Source organism: Peromyscus eremicus, chromosome 3 (genome assembly GCF_949786415.1).
Source record: "Peromyscus eremicus chromosome 3, PerEre_H2_v1, whole genome shotgun sequence".
In the NCBI taxonomy this organism is placed as follows: Eukaryota; Metazoa; Chordata; class Mammalia; order Rodentia; family Cricetidae; genus Peromyscus; species Peromyscus eremicus.
In genome coordinates, this window is record NC_081418.1 from 133662641 (window position 1) to 133681356 (window position 18716).

At 45.5% G+C, this 18716-nt stretch overlaps 1 protein-coding gene across 2 annotated transcripts; it reads left to right on the top strand.

Moving 5' to 3' along the window:
- The first annotated feature begins 2749 nt into the window (after positions 1–2749).
- Mfap5 (microfibril associated protein 5) lies at positions 2750–18502 on the top strand. Of its 2 annotated transcripts, XM_059258536.1 has the most exons (10): positions 2750–2830; positions 3410–3469; positions 4402–4437; positions 9183–9215; positions 9492–9524; positions 10664–10699; positions 13574–13603; positions 15045–15132; positions 15692–15765; positions 17117–18502. In XM_059258536.1, exons 2-10 carry the CDS (start codon positions 3412–3414, stop codon positions 17227–17229), a joined length of 501 nt encoding a protein of 166 aa, XP_059114519.1. In that variant the 5' UTR covers positions 2750–2830; positions 3410–3411; the 3' UTR covers positions 17230–18502. The 2 variants fall into 2 exon arrangements, with proteins under 2 accessions (XP_059114519.1, XP_059114520.1); XM_059258537.1 differs by lacking the exon at positions 10664–10699.
- The last annotated feature ends 214 nt before the right edge of the window (positions 18503–18716 follow it).

An 18716-nucleotide genomic window follows, 5' to 3' on the forward strand; every position in this document is an offset into this window, starting at 1 on the left:
ATTGAATGAATACTGCGAATATAATCAATGAATATCACAAATGTAATTAATATCATGAGTGTAATTAGTGAATATAATGAGTGTAATTAATACCTTGAATGTAATTCATGTCGCTGAATTGTGAACTTAAAAATGGTTACAACTGCAAATATTATGTTCACTTAAAAAATAAGGTGGAGGTGGAGGGCTGAAGAGATAGCTCAGTGGTTAAGAACACTGGCTACTCTTCTAGAGGACCAGGGTTCAATTTCCAGCAGCTCACAACTGTCTGTAGCTCCAATTCCAGGGGATCCAACACCCTCACACAAACATACATACAGGCAAAACACCAGTGCACATAAAATTAAAAATAAATAAATTAAAAAAAAAACTAAGGGCTGGAGAGATGGCTCAGTAGCTAAGAGCACTGGGTGTTCTTCCAGAGGTCCTGAGTTCAATTCCCAGCAACCACATGGTGACTTCCAACCATCTGTAATGAGATCTGGCACCCTCTTCTGGCCTGCAGGCGGAACACTGTATACATAATAAATAAATCTTTAACAAAAAAAAAAAAAAAAAAAAACTAAGGTGGAATGTAATCACCATACATTGTATGTGTGTATGACATTGAAGACTGTGATGTTCTAAAATAGAAAGTGGTGATGGTGTCATGGGCCGATGAGGATGCTGGACTAAAGTCTATCAAACTGTGCAAACAGGCAAGTTGCAAACCATGTGAGTGATTTGTCAATAAAGATTTTATAAAATGTAAAAAAAAGAAAGAAGTACTAGGCAAAGCCAGAAGTGAGAACGGGTAACCAGGTAACCTTCGACTAAGGGACAGAAAAGGGACATGGGAAGTGCTAGAAGAATGTGTGGGAAAGAAGCAATAAAACAAAAATAACGACGAGGAGCAACGAGAAGCTCCGGACAAAGGGAAGCCACACGGTCCACGAGTTCAAGGAACCAGACGTGCCTGTGCTGGGGCTGAAAGGAGAGGGCTTGCTCCAGGGAAGGTCAGCAAGCGGTGGTGTTGATGACCGCGGAGGGGACCAAGGAAAAGAGCAAGAGACACAAGAGACAGAGACACTAGCTTCGTAAGCGACACTTTTGTTCATCTTAGGTAGATTGTAAGCTGCTCCCCCCCCCCATCAGCAGAGTTTATTTTATTTATTTATTTATTTATTTATTTATTTTTTGAGACAAAGTCCCTCTATGTAGTCCTGGCTGTCCTGGAACTCCCTCTATAGACCAAGCTGACCTGGAACTCACAGAGATCCTCCTGCCTCCCTGGTGCTGCCACCGTGCCCAGCTTCTTCAGAGGTGTTTAAGAAGAAAAGTGGATTGCGGCCTCCACTTCACCTGTATAAAGGAAGTTGTGTTTGGTTTTGGTTATTTAGTTTTCATTTTGTTGTTTTGCAAATAAAAGGTTTGTTTTTTCTCAAAAGATGTAGAGTGTTCAGATGATTCAGATATGAAAAGGAAGATTCTTACTCTTAATCTTTTTTTTATATTTATTTAATTATTATGCATATAAGTTCTGCCTGCATCCCTGCAGGCCAGAAGAGGGCACCAGACTTCATTACAGATGGTTATAAACCATCATGTGGTTGCAGGAATTGAACTCAGGTCCTCTGGAAGAACAGCCAGTGCTCTTAACCTCTGAGCCACCTCTCCAGCCCTATTCTTCATCTTTGTAACACGAGGCTGTATTAGTAGAAATTTGCAAGATATATATATTATATGAAAACATCGGCTGGGCAGTGGTGGCGCACACCTTTAATCCCAGCACTCGGGAGGCAGAGGCAGGCGGATCTCTGTGAGTTCGAGGCCAGCCTGGTCTACAAAGCGAGTTCCAGGAAAGGCACAAAGCTACACAGAGAAACGCTGTCTTGAAAAAACAAAAAAAGAAAAGAAAAGAAAAAAAAAAAAAAAACATTGAACAAAGACCAGACATGGGAGTGTAAGCCTGTAATCCCAGCACTTGGAAGGCTTCGGTAGGAGGATAACCCCAAGTTGGAGGCTGACTTGGTCTACCTAATAAGTTCCAGGTCAGCCAGGAAGACAGGGGCTGGGAATGTAACTCAGTGGAAGGCTTGGCTTGGAACCCCAGCACATCATAGTGGCACACTCCTGGGAGGTGGAGGCTGGAGGAGCAGACATTTCAGCACATCCTGCCTTCCACAGGGAGCACGGGGAGTAGGTTGCCATCAGCCTGGTCAGCCTGAGCAACCCTGACTCAAACAAGAGAGTGGAGAGAAGGGGAGAGGGGAGGAAGAGAGAAGAGGGGCGAGAAGGAAAGAGAGGAGGGGAGAAGAGAGAAAGGAGTGATGATCTAAACACAGAAGAAAGCCAGAGAGATAGAAACAGTCTGGTGAGATTCAGGAAAACATGCCAAGGGCGAGCGATAAACAGGAACCCAAGGAAGAAAGGCAAGCTGGGCCAAACAGCGAGAGGCAAAGTGGGCTGACGGAAGGAGGGCAGATGTGGGCTTGGGCCAGCCCTTCGAGGGAGCACTGAGCTCCCTCTCCAGTGTGGTCATAACCTTTGGAATGAGGGTGTGAGTGACTGCGAATTCCCATCTCCCTTCTCATTCCAACCTGATTGTAACACTGCTTTCTAAGCCTCTGGCCTGGCCCGTTCTCTCTCTCTTTCTCTCTCTCTCTCTCTCTCTCTCCCCGCTTCCTCTCCCTCATCTCATTGTTTCAGAATAGGCCAAATCTGAAGCCCTTCCAAGGGTGTGGCTGTGTTCATCTCGTTTCCCAGCCCAAGTGGAACAGCGGAAAAGCGTGAGGACAGACACATTCGGCAGCCAGAGGACACGGTGGACAGAGCGGAGCACTTGTAGACAGTGAGTTGTTTACAAAACTATGTAGGAGGAATGTCTGTGTGTGCCTGCGTGTGCATGTGTGCACGTAAGGGTAAAGACTGTCCCCGACTTAGAGTGGAGCCCTCTCCCAATTATGCATGGAATTCAAAAGAGAGGGTGCACTGAGATGAACGGATGATACTTAAAAAGACACAGACACACAAAAGGAGGATTAGGTATTAAGAGAGAAAGAGGCTACAGGACAGGGCCAAGTATGGTTTAATTAGAGTACAAAGATCCTCCTGGTCTCATGCCCGTATTCCCAGCTACCCAGTAGGTTGAGAAAGGGGGGGTGGCTTGACCCAAGAGTTCAAGACCAGCCTGGACGGTGTAAGGAGACTCACGTTAAAAAACATTCTCTGTAGAAGAGTAAGGGTGGTCAAAGGATAGGTTTGAGAGAAATGAATGGTGGATGAAAGATAAGAAACGGTCTGAGCTGAAAAGAGAAAAGAAGAAGGTTTCGGGGTGACGAAGGGAGAGGGGATACAGGGCATCTTTCCCCAGAGTGAGACACTGCCGTCTCTCAGCATCATGGTCTTACTCTCCTCCTACCTCTCTTAGATATGCCGTTCTTCGGGCCCAAGGCGCTGCTGCTTGTCATGGCACTCATTATTCCCTCTGGTGAGTCCCTGCTTTGGTTCCTCAACATAGCAGCTCCTTAGCTCTGCATGTGCAGGGGGCTGTGGGTTAGATGGTAGGGGACTGAGGCTGATGGGGCCTGGGAGGAGATAACGCTGGGTCGAAGACAGAAGTGTGAGGAGAGGTGACCTTAGATTCGGGGTACCTAAGAAACTAACGTGAGGTTAAAATGCAGGTGCTTATTAATCACCAAAAGAGAGTTGCATATAGATACATAACTCAACCAATGCCAAAGGATAAGAAGTTACTCAAACACTGAGACCACCTGTTAGGAAATTGGGCCACCTTAAAAATCCTTGAGGGAAAGCAGCAAACACATGCACACTAACGCCTAACGCTTGCTTGGGCAGACACACAAGTGTATTTACACACGAGAGGGAAGCGATGCTGCACCTCCACACAAAAGAAAAGCAGTGTTCACGGGGGCCGTGGAATTGCTCAAGGATTGGCCCCAGAAAGCAACCCTGGACTTTGAAGAAATGCTACTGTACTTCCCCCTCCTTCTGCCAGATGCAGGCTGACAAAGCAGTTCTTCTGCCTTGCCCAGTGGTGCAGCTGATTCAGGAGCTGTGGGCCCGGGCAAGACAGGCTACAAAGGCCACATGGCCCTTCCTGGTTGGGATTGGAGGACAAGAGGGGAAACTGAGTCAGGGCAGAACAAGAGTGGGCTTTGTTCTCAAGAACTTGTCTTTCTGGAGTGTGTGTGTGTGTGTGTGTGTGTGTGTGTGTGTGTGTGTGTGTGTTTTAATGATTGATTAGTTTTGTGCATAGCCTAGTGGTCTTGAGTCAAAACACAAAGGGACAAATTACAAAGATAATACACAATTTTTCCGTTGTATTCTGGTTCATCTCATGCAAGTGTTATGGTAGAGAGAGCTGGGGTCATTCACACCCCTTTTCTTTCTTTGTGACAGGCTGGCTACCCCTAGGGGTCCGTGGTCAACGAGGAGGTAGGTGAAGTTTGTCTTCTGGGTTCGATGGGGTCCTTGTCAGGGTGAGATAGAACAGGGAGAGCTGAGCTCTGTCCTAGGGCCAGGCAAAGTGACACATGCCATAATCCCAGCACTCAGGGAGAGGAGGCAAGCAGATTGAGTTCAAGGCCAGCCAGGGATACATAATGAGACTCTCAGACCAGAATCCGTCCTAGGACAGAGAGCTACAGTGCCAAGGTATGAAAAGTGGGATCATCAGTACCCACAATCCCGTCATCCCATTCTCACTGAAACATCTGTTCATAGATGCTCTCTATGCCAACCTCTTCCTTTCACTCTACACATCTTTTACCTCATTCAAGAAAACATCAATCAATCCTTATAGGAAGCATTACTATTATATTATTATGTGCAATCTTGTTTGTTCATTTTTTTTTTTTTTTTTTTTTTTTTGAGACAGGGTTTCTCTGTGTAGCCTGTGTAGCCCTGCCTGTCTTGGAATTCACTCTGTAGACCAGTCTGGCCTCAAACTCACAAAGATTCACCTATCTCTGCCTCCTGAGTGCTGAGGTTAAAGGTGTGCGCTACCACACTTGGCAATCTTGAAAACTGAACCCAGGTCTTTACGTATTAGGCATGTGCCTTACAAGTGAGTTTCATTCCTACTTTTTCTTTCCTTACTGACCAGGGAATTATGCTTTATTCCTTTATTACTTTTTGTGATGCTGTGGATTAAACCCAAGGCCACACAAAGCTAAGATAATGCTGACCTCTGGTCTATGCACTCAGCCTCCAGAAAGCACCATTCTATGCACATGAACAGCAGAAGACTAAAATGCAAAGTCATGGTAGGAAGTCTTGTCAGGCTTTTTCTACACACACACACAAGCTTGGTTAATGTGGTGCTGAGAACTGAACCATGTTTTATGTGTCCTAGGCAAGGACTCGACCCGCTGAGCTTCTCCAGCCCCTTCTGAGTCCTTTTCTTGTCTTTCTTTTTTCCTGTCTGTTTTTTTTTTTTTTTCTTTCTTTTTTGAGACACGGTCTGACTGTGTAGCCTCAGCTGGCCTAGAACTCCATCTACAGACCAGGCTGGTCTTGAACTCATAGATCCTCCTACCTCGGCCTCCCCAGTGCTGGGATTAAAGGCATGCACAATTATAGCTATCATATTTTTATATTTTAATCTTCTGTACCAGTACCTACAGCAATAAATATATATTAGGGACGTATGTAAAACAAAATTATAAAATAATGCTTTACGCTTGTAAAGCACAATGCCTTCTGATATATTTAATCTTAATTCATTTTAAAAGATGCCAGCTGTCAGCTGGGTTGTGGTGGTGCCTTTAATTCCCAGCACTCAGGAGGCAGATTTTTGAGTTTCAGGCCAGCTTGGTCTACATAGTGAGTTAGTTCCAAGCCAGAACCAGGACTATGTAGTGAGACCTTGTCTAAAAAGAAAAGAAAAAAGAAAAAGAGGAGGGGGGGGACTAAAACTCGTTTTTCTTTTCCTGTTATACCCAGATCTGAGTCTTTGAACCTACAGGTTTTAGCAGTAGTAAAAGCTAATTTACCGCCCTAGCTGGCTCCTCCAAGCTGGTTGAGGACCTGTCCTGTGCTCTGGTTTTCCAGCAGCCATTCTGCTTTAACTGTCCTGAAATTTCCTTTCCGTGACTTTCCAGCCCTAAAGGAAGCATTTAGATGGTGGCTGTTCTTACAGATTTCTTCAAACTGAAATTGATCCAGACACTGGGGAATCGGCCCTGCAGTCCCCCAGCCAGACGCCATACACTCCCAACTGCTCCACCGTGACCTCACTCTTTTCTGTGTGGGTAGACTGGAATGTGGGCTAGCCTCTAGAGGCTGGATAGGGAGGGACTGAGGTCCACCCTGAGGAAGCCCTACCACCCCTTCACAGACATTACAATGATCTCAGTCCGTAATTTGTCAAATATCCTCTGGAAAAGGAACAGGCATGGATTCCCTTTTATCAAAACTTGTGCTGAGCAGTGGTGGCACACACCTTTAATCCCAACACTCTGGAGGCAGAGGCAGGTGGATCTCTGAGTTCAAGGCCAGCCTAGTCTACAGAATGAGTTCCAGAACAGCCAGGGCTACAGAGAGAAAAACCAAAACCAAACCAACCAACCAACCAACCAAACAAAAAACTTGTTCTGAGCTGGATGTGGCGGTCAGCCTTTGAGGGATAAATGGGGATTTCAAAACCAGCCTCGGATGCATGAGTTCCAGGGAATCCAGAGCTTTCTTCTGGCCTCTCTTGGGCATGGGGCACAATGTGACACACAGTCATACATGCAAACACAACATTCATACAAATAAGGTAATTTAAAATAAATAAAAGGAACCCTTTCTCCCTAAGTGTTTTTTAGATTTATTTATTTTATGTGTATGAATGCTTTGCCTGCGTGTATGTTCATGTACCAAGTGTGTGCCTCAGGCCCACAGAGTTCTCCCCCCTCCCTCCCTCCCTTCCTTCCTTTTTTTTTGAAACAGGGTTTTTTCTGTGTATCAGACAGTAATCTGTCTGGCCTTGAACTCACAGGGATCCACCCTCCTCTTCCTCCTGAGTGCTGGCATTAAAGGTGTGTTCCACCACACCTGGCTCCTCTCTTTTTTTCTTTTACACAATGTCTCATGTAAACTGACATTGAACATCAGATCTTCCTGCCTTCACTACCCAAGTGCTGAGATTATAGGCATGAGCCATACAGCAAGGCCGGGTGGAGATGCAGATACTCCCAGGGTCCAGTGTTGCCTCCCAAGAAGAACCAGGGAATGTGCTGAGGCTTCAGCGGGCTTTGCCATAGCCAAAAAAATCACCTCTGAAAAGGACTATGGTTCTGAGATGGGATCTGACTAGGGTAGCATGGCTATTTTTTTTTATCGTGTTTTTACTTTTTAGGAGTTTGTAACCTTTTGCTTTTCAAAAACATTCTGAGACCAGACTTGTTGGCACACACTTTTGATACCAGCATCCAAGAGGCAAAGGCAGGAGTTTCTCAGTTCAAGGCCAGCCTGCCTAATCTATATAGTGAGTTCCAGGATACCTAGAGCTACATACATATTGAGATCCTGACTTTAAAAAACAAAAAACATTCTAGAAGATGAGAGACAGGGTTTTCTTGTTGTTGGTGGTTTTTGTTTGTTTGGTTGACTGGTTTTGTTTTGTTTGTTTGCTTACTTTTTGGTTTGCTTTGTAGACCAGGCTGGCCTCCAACGCCCAGAGATCTGCCTGCCTTCCTCTGTCTCCTTAGTGCTGGGATTAAAGGTGTGGGCCACCACTCCTGGCTCAGGATGACAAGTTTTCACTGCTCAGTTCCTGTGTGCGTGTCACTATGCCTGGCTCCGGGGGAGATCTGTTCTTAGAGGTTTAAATCTGATTTACAATCTGAAGCTTGAGAAAAATGAAAGAGGAAAAAAGAAAAAATGTGCAGGCAAGCTATGTGAATTTGCTGACCTCTAGTGGGCAAGAGTGGATTTTGACTACAGGCCACAGCGGAAGGTGGACCGTTTGCTGACTACAGTGTTTAAACGGTATTACCCCCCCCCCCCACACACACACAAAAGGTGACTATGTGAGGAGATAGTATATTAATGCGACTACTTGGCTGCAGTAATCATTTCACTTTGCACGTGTGTATCAAAACATCATGTTGTACACCTTAAAACATGTATAATAAAAATATACACTTTTTGCCAGGCGGTGGTGGCACACGCCTTTAATCCCAGCACTCTGGAGGCAGAGGCAGGTAGAGCTCTGTGAGTCAAAGGCCAGCCTGGTCTACAGAGTGAGTTCTGGGATAGCCAGGGCTACACAAAGAAACCCTGTCTCAAAAAATTAAAAAAAAATACATTTTTTGAGTCAGACACATTAGAATATACACATTAGCACTTGAGGAGCTGTGCTTGGCATGTGTAAAGGCTCTGGGTCACTCCCAAGTATGATATACATAAGTACGTACACACACACATGCACATATTACAATGTAGCCAAGCCCGAGTGAATTCACATCTACAATCCCAGCATTTGAGAGTCTGAGACAGGAGGATTCTGAATTCCAGGTGAGCCTGGGACACCAAGCAAGACCATATCTCAAAATAAAAGAGACAATTCTGCCACTAATATTTTTGCTTTAAATAGATCCTTCAGGGCTGGAGATGTAGCTCAGTTGGTAATGTGGTCACCAAATTCGTAAAGCCCTGGGTTTGACCCCTGCCCCCCAACTCCATATAACCAGGTATGGCCACTCATGCTTATTATCTCAGCACTTTGGAGTCAGAGACTTGAGGATTAGGAGTTCAAGATCACTCTCAGTTACATAGTAAGTTGCACACCAGTCTGGACTACCTGAGACTCTGCCTCAAAAAAAAAAAAAAAAAACACAAAGAGGGTATCAATTGTTTGGTCATTTAGAGATAGTTTTAGTTATTTAATTTATTTTTAAATTTTACTCTATTTTGTTTACTTGTTTATTTGTGAACAAGCCATTCTATTCAGAAATTTGAAGTGTGCTGGGTTTGAAGAAAAGGCTGACGAGGTCAACAGGATTTAACGCACTAGAGCGTGGCAAGGCAAATCTCCCTGGCTGGTCAGGGCTGAAAGCCCTTTTAAATTATTGTAGGCAGGCAAAGAAAAGCAGCCACAGGGTCTTTATAGAACCGAGTGTTGTGCCAGACTGTTTCACGTACTGGAAGCGCAAGGGTGGGATGCTCAGAAAAAAATCTGTTTGTTTTTTCAGATGATGTGATCCAATCGTTCACAGAAGATCCTAGTAAGTCAGCCCGGATTGGGGTGTTTACTACTGGGGATGGGAAGGGCTGAGAGTGAGGTCCGTCCAGAGAAGAGGTGTGCCACCGGGAGCTCACAGGGCCCTTTTGTCTTTCTCAGCGGCCGCCATCACTCCAGAATCGCCCAGCCTTAGTATCCCTCCCTTCCCCTCTGGGATGTCCCTGCAGCGGGGATGTCTGGCCCACGTGGCTCCCCCACGTCCCGAAGCCCTTTTCCTCCTCTCACTTTCCGTCCGTCTGTCCGTTTTGTGTCTCTGCAGATCTGGTGAACGACCCTTCTACAGACGAAACAGGTGACGTTTGCTGACGTTCCCAATATTCATTCCAGCACCTGAAGAGTTAATCTCCTATTTTCAGCTCTGGAAAAAGGGGGTTGTGGGCGTGTCATTCAGTGACTGACAGTGTTATAAAAGGAGAGAGAAGCTTGCTAGTCCTCTAAAAGGAAGGAACAGGGCTGACCTGTAAAGTAAAAGGTAAAAGGAGAGAACAAACTCCCCAAAATTGTCCTCTGACCTCCATACACATGTGCTGTAACATGTACATACACATCTGTGCACATGTGGGCACATACATACACAAATTAAAGGAACAAATGTGAAAAAAGAGGGAACAATATAGATCAATAGTTAAAAATAAGACTTATATGGCGCACGCCTTTAATCCCAGTTCTCAGGAGGCAGAGGCAGGCAGATCTCTATGAGTTCGAGGCCAGCCTGGTCTACAGATCAAGTTCCAGGGCAACCAAGGCTACACAGAGAGACTCTGTCTTGAAAAACAAAAACAAAACAAAAGACCTATATGGGGCTGGAGAGATGGTTTGTTGCATTTTTAAAATGGCAAGAAGAAGTCACACCATACAACAGGGCGCACATGGGAGTTTTATTGGGGAGAGAGGAGAGAAAGGGACAGAAACAGAGACCTGGGGATGAGAGCAAAGGCAGAGAAAGAGACAAGAGCCAGGCAGGGCCCGCCTTTTATAAGGGAACGTAGCAAGTGCACACAGGGGGTGCTCTCAGTGGCTGCAGCTGAGGATGTATCCTGTCAGGACCCTAAATGCTAACATGGTTCAGCAGTTAGGAGCACTGGCTGCTCTTCCAGAGGACCCAGGTTCAATTCCCAGCACCCACATGGCAGCTCACAACTGTCTGTAACTCCAGTTTCAGGGGTTCTGACACCCTCACACAGACATACATTCAGACAGAACACCAATACACATTAAAAAAAAAAAAAAAAGACCTGTATACTAAATATATCCAAAGATAAATATGTTGAGAGCACCGATATTCACCCAAAAACATCCCCAGTTACTTGAAATCATTCTCTTCCCTGGACGTATCCCTTGCGTTGATCTCACCACGCTCCCTTGTCCTGCTCCTCCTTCCCCCTCGCAATTCAAGGCCCTTCTCACACCTACTATTTTGTGCCTTTTCAGTTCTGGCTGATATCACACCTTCCACAGATGACCTGGGTGAGTTCAGATCTGAGATCCCAAGGCCACCAGGGCCATCCTGGGCTTTCCCCAGAGCCCATACAGAAGGCAAGGCAGCTGCTGAAGTCTCCTAAACAGAACTACAGTTGGTGTAATACATCTTTCCAGCCATTTTTTTTTTTTTAAATTAATGGTAGTTTTGAGCCCTGGCAAGCAGGAATGGTGCAGTTTAAAATACAAAATACAGAGACAAGGTCTTTCAATGTTTCCAAGACTCGGTGGGTAAAGGCGAGATAAATCTGCAAACCAATGTGAAAGGGCAAGCAGAGGGTAGCATGTGGGGAATTGGGCTTTTTATTTTTATTTTATTTTATTTTATTTTATTTTATTTTATTTTGGTTTTTCGAGACAGGGTTTCTCTGTGTAGCTTTGCGCCTTTTCCTGGAACTCACTTGGTAGCCCAGGCTGGCCTCGAACTCACAGAGATCTGCCTGGCTCTGCCTCCCGAGTGCTGGGATTAAAGGCATGCGCCACCACCGCCCAGCTTGAATTGGGCTTTTTAGAGAGCAAGAACTAGGAAGGAGGGAAGGAGATGGGCTCTGCTGTGTCCCTAGGGATGGAGCTGACCCTCACACATGCTGGGCGAGTGCTCCAACACTGAACCGCACCCCTATCCTGTTTTTCTGTGGTTTTTTGCTTTTTTGTTTTGTTTTGAGACAGGATCTTTCTCTGTAGTCCTGGCTGGCCTGAAACTCACTCCGTAGACCAGGCTGGCTTCAGATGCTCAGAGATCTGTCTGCCTCTGCCTCCTGAAGGCTGAGGTTGAAGGTGTGTGCCACCATACCCAGATGCCTAGGTTATTTTTTTAACAAATAGTTTTGAAACCCAGCTGCAATGTGCCATACATGAAAAAGTGAACAAAAATGAATTTCTTCTATCAGGTATCTTTTGTCCAGTAGACAATTGGTTCTGTGTTGTTATCAGGCTCCACAAAATGCTATCAGTGGGGTAATCAAAAGGCCACTGTGAGAGACTAGATAGAGGTGTTCCTGACTGTGCTCAGTGTGGGAATCAGGGAAGGGTTTTCTGCAGGGTTTCATTGACTGGATGTTTTTCTTGAAAGGCGAGTGCGAGAGTGAGTCAAGTCAGCAGGAGGGACTCCCTTACAGGGGAAGACCGGGAGTGTAAGAGGCTTAGGGTGGGAAGGAAAGCCTGAAGGAAGCCTTAGGTAAGGGAAGGTGTTAGTCAGGTTTGTGCACTGGGAAGATCACCCTCCAGCCCACGGCTGCTCCCCAGTTTGTGAACCCAGAAAGAGAAGGGGTTTAACCACAAGCAGCCTGGAACAGTCGTCCCACTGAAGGATGGTCTGAACAAAGGCCAAGTAAATGGAAATGGAATGTCAGCTGCAGGGCAGAGAGACAATGGCCAGTCCCCAGCCATGCTGAGTGGCTGATGATGCCACTCACCTGAAGAACAACCCAAACTGGTAATGGCTTGTTGAATTTGAAGAATAAAAAAAAAAAAATCTGCATAAGACACCGATTAGACCTGTGTATTCACAGCTTCAGGAATGAGACCTGAATGAGAAACAGGATTGGGAATTAGTCAGCACAGAGGTGGACCTGACACAAACGGCTCCCAACCATCTCTAACTCCAATCCTAGGGAATACAGTGCCCTCTTCTGGCCTCCTCAGGCACTGCACACATGGGATATACATGCAGGCAGACACCTATACACATAAAATAAAAACAAAGTTTAAATTTTTTTCAAAGAAGAGAGAGAGAGAGAGAGAGAGAGAGAGAGAGAGAGAGAGAGAGAGAGAGAGAGAGAGAAAGCATGTAGTAGATGAGGTTATCTAGCCTCTCCCTGCTCTTCTTTCTATCAAGAACTTCTCCAATGACGTCATCCCAGATAACTCTACTGACCATCTGGTTCTCACCCTTCCAGCTCCTAACTGGAAGCTAGGCACACATTAAACTTACACCCAAGTCAGTGTGGGCTATGAGCCTGGCCCCTCCTGTTCTTTACCCCAAACCTCTCATCAAAGAGGCTATGGTTGGGAACCTCCTCTATCGAAGAGACCTTGTCTGGGGAGAGGCTCCTACAGGGCAGTGGTGCAGGTCGTCTGAGTAACAGGGCCCTTTGTCTATGTTTCCAATAATTTGCTAGTTACTGCTGAGTATGGTGGTATATGCTTGCAATCCTAGCCACCTGAGGGGCTGAGGCAGGAGAACCACTTAAGCTCAGAGGTTTGAAACCAACCTGGGCCACACAGGGAGACCGCCCAACTCTTTAGAAAAATTTTGGTTTTTTTTGTTGTTATTCTTGTTGTTGTTGAGACAGAGTCTTTTTTTTTTTTTTTTCCCGAGACAGGGTTTCTCTGTGTAGCGTTGTACCTTTCCTGGAACTCACTCTGTAGACCAGGCTGGCCTCAAACTCTCAGAGATCCGCCTGCCTCTGCCTCCCGAGTGCTGGGATTAAAGGCGTGCGCCACCACTGCCCTGGTGAGACAGGGTCTTCCTATGTAGCCCTGACTGCCCTGAAACTCTATACAAACCAAACTGGTCTTGAACACACAGTAATCTGCCTGCCTCTGCCTCTGGGTGCTGGGGTTAAGTGTAGACATGCACCACCATGATTTCTTTTCATCAATTAAGATAACAATACCTTTAATTCAACAAATTCCTCAACTCTACATGAGAGAAAGGAGAAAGCCAGGATTGCCTCCTCATTCCTAAGTCTCTCTGCTTGTGTGGCTGAAATCAGCCTGTGAGGGTTTCCCTTACAGAGTTACCAAGAGACATCAGTTCATTGGTTCTCATCCTGACTGGATCTGAGGGAACCACATGGTAGTTACAGAGGTGGTGACTTCTAAAATTGTTAATAATGGAATAAAATTTCTGCTTTCCAGCCTCAGCCGGTGATAGAAATGCTACCGCAGGTATGGTTGTTGTTGTTATTTTATCGGTGTGGGTATTTTACCTGGGTGTTGGTCTGTGCACCACATGCATGCAGTGGGCATCAGATCCCCTGGAACTGTAGTTATAGATGGTGTGGTGCGGTGAACATACGCAGGGCCTTCTGATTATTATTTTCTTTTTACATATCTTTTCTTTGTAGGGGATCTTCACTCTACCCATGACTTTGGGCTTCTCAAATTAATTAATTAATTGGGAGGCTTTGTTTTGTTTGTTTGGCTGGTTGGTTTGGGAGTTTTTGAGACAGGGTTTCTCTGTGTAGCCCTGGCTGTCCTGGAACTTGCTCTGTAGACCAGGCTGGCCTTGAACTCAGAGTACTGCCTGCCTCTACCTCCTGAGGACTAGGATTAAAGGCGTGCACCACCACCGCGGCCACCAGCAGCAGCTGTCTTTTCTTTCTTTCTTTCTTTCTTTCTTTCTTTCTTTCTTTCTTTCTTTCTTTCTTTCTTCCTTCCTTCCTTCCTTCCTTCCTTTCTTTTCTCTCTTTCTTTCTTTCTTTCTTTCTTTCTAAGATTTATTTATTCATGTGCTTTATGTATATGGGTGTTTTGTGTGCACTGTTTACATGTATATCTGCACACCAGAAGAGGGCATCAGATCTCATTATAGATGGTTGTGAGCCACCATGTGGGTGCTGGGAATGGAACTCAGGACCTCTGGAAGAGCAGCCAGTGCTATGATTATTTTTGTATGTCTTTTCTTAAGCTTTTCTCCCTATAGATAATTTACCCCTCGTTCTTTGAAGAGTATTAGGCTCATTCCTAGTTTCTTTCCAGTTCTCCGTCAGAGAGTAATTTCGGGATTCTTCATCTCCCCAAGTTCATTTTCTTTCTTTTCAAAATGATCTTCTATCCTAAAAGCCACGGGGAAAGACATGACTCCCTTTTAGTGGTCCTCAAACCGCCTTCTCCCTAGACTACCTTTGGACTTTATTTAGTAGTTAATGAAGTAGCATGTAAATCAGCTTGACTGCAGACTCCATGTTACCGTGGACAAGATGGCTGACATCGGTTCCTGTAATGTCCTGGAAATTCTGATCTGCAGCTACAGCTGAGACCAGAAGAACAGAGCAAGGGCCCTGTGCCTGAGAATTCTCATTCTTCAGAAAGAGGCCATCAGATTGCAGTGTCACAGTTCACATCGCTACCTGTATAGTCCTAGAAAGACCATTTTTTTCCTAGATGAGTTATTTTACTTACTTCTGCTTCCAGGCAGGGAAGCACCTGAATTTCATCTGAGTCAATTTCCTCTTGCTCTGTTTTTGATAAGCAAGAAGGACATGCCCCCAAATACAGTGATTTTTGTGCAGACTCCTCCATTCTGTCTCCCTCCTGCCACCCCTTTAACTCTTTGCTTATTAAGTGTTTCTATTTGGACTTCCCTATTTTTTCATGTGTTGGGCAGAGTGCCGGGATGAGAAATTTGCTTGCACAAGACTGTACTCTGTCCATCGGCCAGTAAAGCAGTGCGTTCATCAGGTCTGTTTCACCAGGTAAGAGATCCTAGAACACCCGAGAGCACCTCCAGTGATGGGGATGCTTGTGCCAGTAACTGTTTAATGAGCCCCACCGCAGAGCCCCAGTCTTTGATGGGGCAGAGGTGGTTAGCATAACCTATCCAGCCAGTTCTGAAGGTGCTGCCTAGAACTGAGCGTCTGGGTTCATCCACAAAACAATCTGGTAGATTCCAGTGGAGGTGAGGGCCACATAGGAAGGAAGATCGTGAGAGACACTGGTGTGTTGCATCAGCTGACTGCAAGCTCCGAAATGGAGAACAATGGACAGGAGCATTAGGGCTCAGCACCAAGTGAGAGATGCAAAGTGCCACTGAGAGCAGTAATTAACACCATTTCTTTTTGTTTTGTTTTTATCCTGAAAACCGTTTCCATTCCCTACATTCTGCTGAGGGAAAGATTTTTAAAAATTATGTACTTAAGAAAATCTAGACAGAGTGAGGCCAGTGGGGAATAAGGGATTGAAGAGGGACCCTGGCTAGACCCTCTCATACCTTCTCTGTCTCCTCCCTTGACCGTGACTTTGGCACTGTGGCAGTTTACGGCGCATGTACATCATCAACAATGAGATCTGTTCCCGACTTGTCTGTAAAGAACATGAAGCTATGAAAGGTAAGATGATCTACTCTTTTGCTTTCCATCAGCCCCTACACTAAATAAACAAACTGTCTATATCCCAACCAAGTACCCCGAGGTCCCTTCCCAGCTAGACTGCGACCCCTGTCTCTCCTACAGTGAGAATTTTCTGAAGCTGTTTCTAAACTTAATATTTTAGATAAAAGAAGAAATCTTCAGTGTATGAGTGTTTTGTTCATATGTATGTATGTACACATATGCATACAGCTTGTGGGAGTCAGGGGAAGGCATTAGGGACCCTGAAACGGAAGTTCCAGATGGCTGGAAGCCACCATGTAGATGCTGGGAACTGAACCTGGGTTCTCTGCAAGAGCAGCCAGTGCTCTTAACTGCTGAGCCGTCTCTCCAGCCTTTCTTGGGCTGTTCTAGGTCATCTTTGAGAAGTTCTGGGGAATAGCCAAGTCACCATTACAAATAATAGATTCGAAGGCCAGGTTGACCATCAGCCATGTTCACAGCTCTAAAAAGAACACAGACACATGAACACGTTTGGAGACAGTAGGGTTTAGATAGGAACCATAAAAAAATAGGTACGATATTTCAAGGGTGGCTACATTATAAACACTCCACCAATTCAAGAAAACATTTGCATTGCATATTATGAAATTGCCAAAGCAGAGGAAGGTGGGAAGATGTTAAAAGAATAATTTTCGAGGCTCCAAAGTATGTGTCTGTAGATCATGCATGATGGGAACAAACATACTTCTCACCTTCCCCATGGACAGTCCCGAACAGTGGCTGTGGTTGGTGTCAACACCAGACACTGTCCCTTTTGACTCAGCAGCCAGCTTTGCCTGGGCTGGTGAGTAAGAGCTGTAGTTGACTTCGCAGAAGGAAACTCACTGCTTGCCCCCATTGGCTCTGTGCAAGCCACCTGCAAGGGAAACACCTTGACACTGACTATGAGCTTTTGGAACTCAAGGCTTTCAAGTACCTCGGGGGATTTACTGCAGTTAGTAAACACCTAAATGCGGGCTGAATGACTGGACTTCATTTTTCTATTTAGTAGGTCCATGATGAGAACTGGGAGCTGGGAGGATAAAGGAAACTAATTTTGCACACATCGTTTCTATTCAGTCCTCACAAATACACCATTGAGGCAGGTATGAATGCTTATTTACAGAAAGGGGACTGAGGTTCATATTAAAGTTATGAACTTCCTAGTAAGTTACAAGTATCCAGAAGTGGCAAAGCTGAATGCCTTAACCCGGATCGTCTCCTCCTTCATGTTTTTATTATTCCACATGGAAGCATTTTCTCTTTCCCTTAAAACAAGAGCCCATGTTGCGGCCCGGCATCCTCCCATAATGCTCTGCTTTTCCTCTAGATGAGCTTTGCCGGCAAATGGCCGGCCTGCCTCCAAGACGACTCCGCCGCTCCAACTACTTCCGACTTCCTCCCTGTGAAAACATGAATTTGCAGAGACCCAACGGTCTGTGATCATCAAGGAAGAAAGTGTGGGTGAGAGGAATCAGACATTCCTTCTCCTCCACCCAACGTCGTCTGTCCCATAGACATGTACTTCTTAAACTAAGCCCTTTGCAATGTCCAGGCTTTGACCCTACTGTCTAATTTTCACGGGCACTGGTAACTTTTGTCTCATTTTGCAGTACTGACAATACAGTGTCTCTATTGTTGCGTGGTTTTGCTGATTTCCAGTATCATAGACAAGGTGGACCAACGATGACCACACAACTTAGGTACACTCCGCATTCAGCCCTCATAGAAGAAAGGGTTCTGGGGAGCTTAGCTCAGTTGGCAGAGAATTTCCCTAGCATGTGAGAAGCCCTAGATCTGATGGTATAAAGCTGAGCACGGTCGTGCAGGAAGATCAGAATTTTAAGGTCATCTTGGGTTACATATCAAGTTTGAGGGCAGCCTGGGCTATGTGAGACCCTCATCTCAGAAGGTAACTTTAGGTTAATAATCTTTGTTTTTGTTTTTTAATGGTGCTATGGATCGAACTCGGGGCCTTGTACATGCTAGTCAAGTGCTCCACCATTAAGTTACAGTCTTATCCTCTAAGTTAGTAATTGTAGTTATTAAATATGTCGGTGATAGGAGCATGGAACAGACTCCTCAGTTTTGGCTAGCCACAGAACTTCATTCAGTAGACTTCTAGGTGTTTCCTAGATTAATGCCTCATCATTTACATATGTAAAATGTTGCCTTCAGATAAGCTCAGAGTCTGGGGAAGAAATGAGAGAACTCTATCAGGTATGGAACTTGACCCATAGTTTCCTATATCATTTCTAGAGCAAGCTGTCTAATCGGGAAGTAGAGCTGGAAAGTAAACCTCATTTTCTCACCCATCTCTGGCAGGACGGGGGCCAGCCCATCTCCACAAAGCTAACTACACAACCTAATGTGACACTGTGGCCACAATCATACCAGGACAAAACGCACCCCCTCTCCCCTTTGATTTCTGCTAGCACAGCCCCCTGCTTGCCGGGCACAGCCTCTACCACTGGGCCATATCCTCCCCCATTCCATCTTAAATAAGTGACTAATTATGTATTATGAACACTTTTGTCTGAAAAACTCAACTACTTTCTGCAAAACCCAATGGCGTTCTAGTGAGAGTTGGGCAAAGACAATACACACCACCACAGGAGGTGGGTTCCTCACATGCCGCTGAGAAAGTAGCGAAGTGGGGCCAGGTGCTTGCTATTAGGAAACAATAGAAGCCAATGGGACCTGCAAAACTGATTCAAGAGAGAGCTGGGGGGGGGGGGGGGGACGACGAGGGTGGGGGTGGCGGGACCCAAAGCATTCACGTTCTTTCCCTCCTCCTCTAGAGTTCAAATACACTGGTGTACGGATAGATGGATGAAAAGCCTATTGCAGCCACAATAGGGAAACCTCACAGGCTCAGAGATTCAACTGGGCATCTTAAGTATCTCTTCCTGGGACTGGAGACATGACAT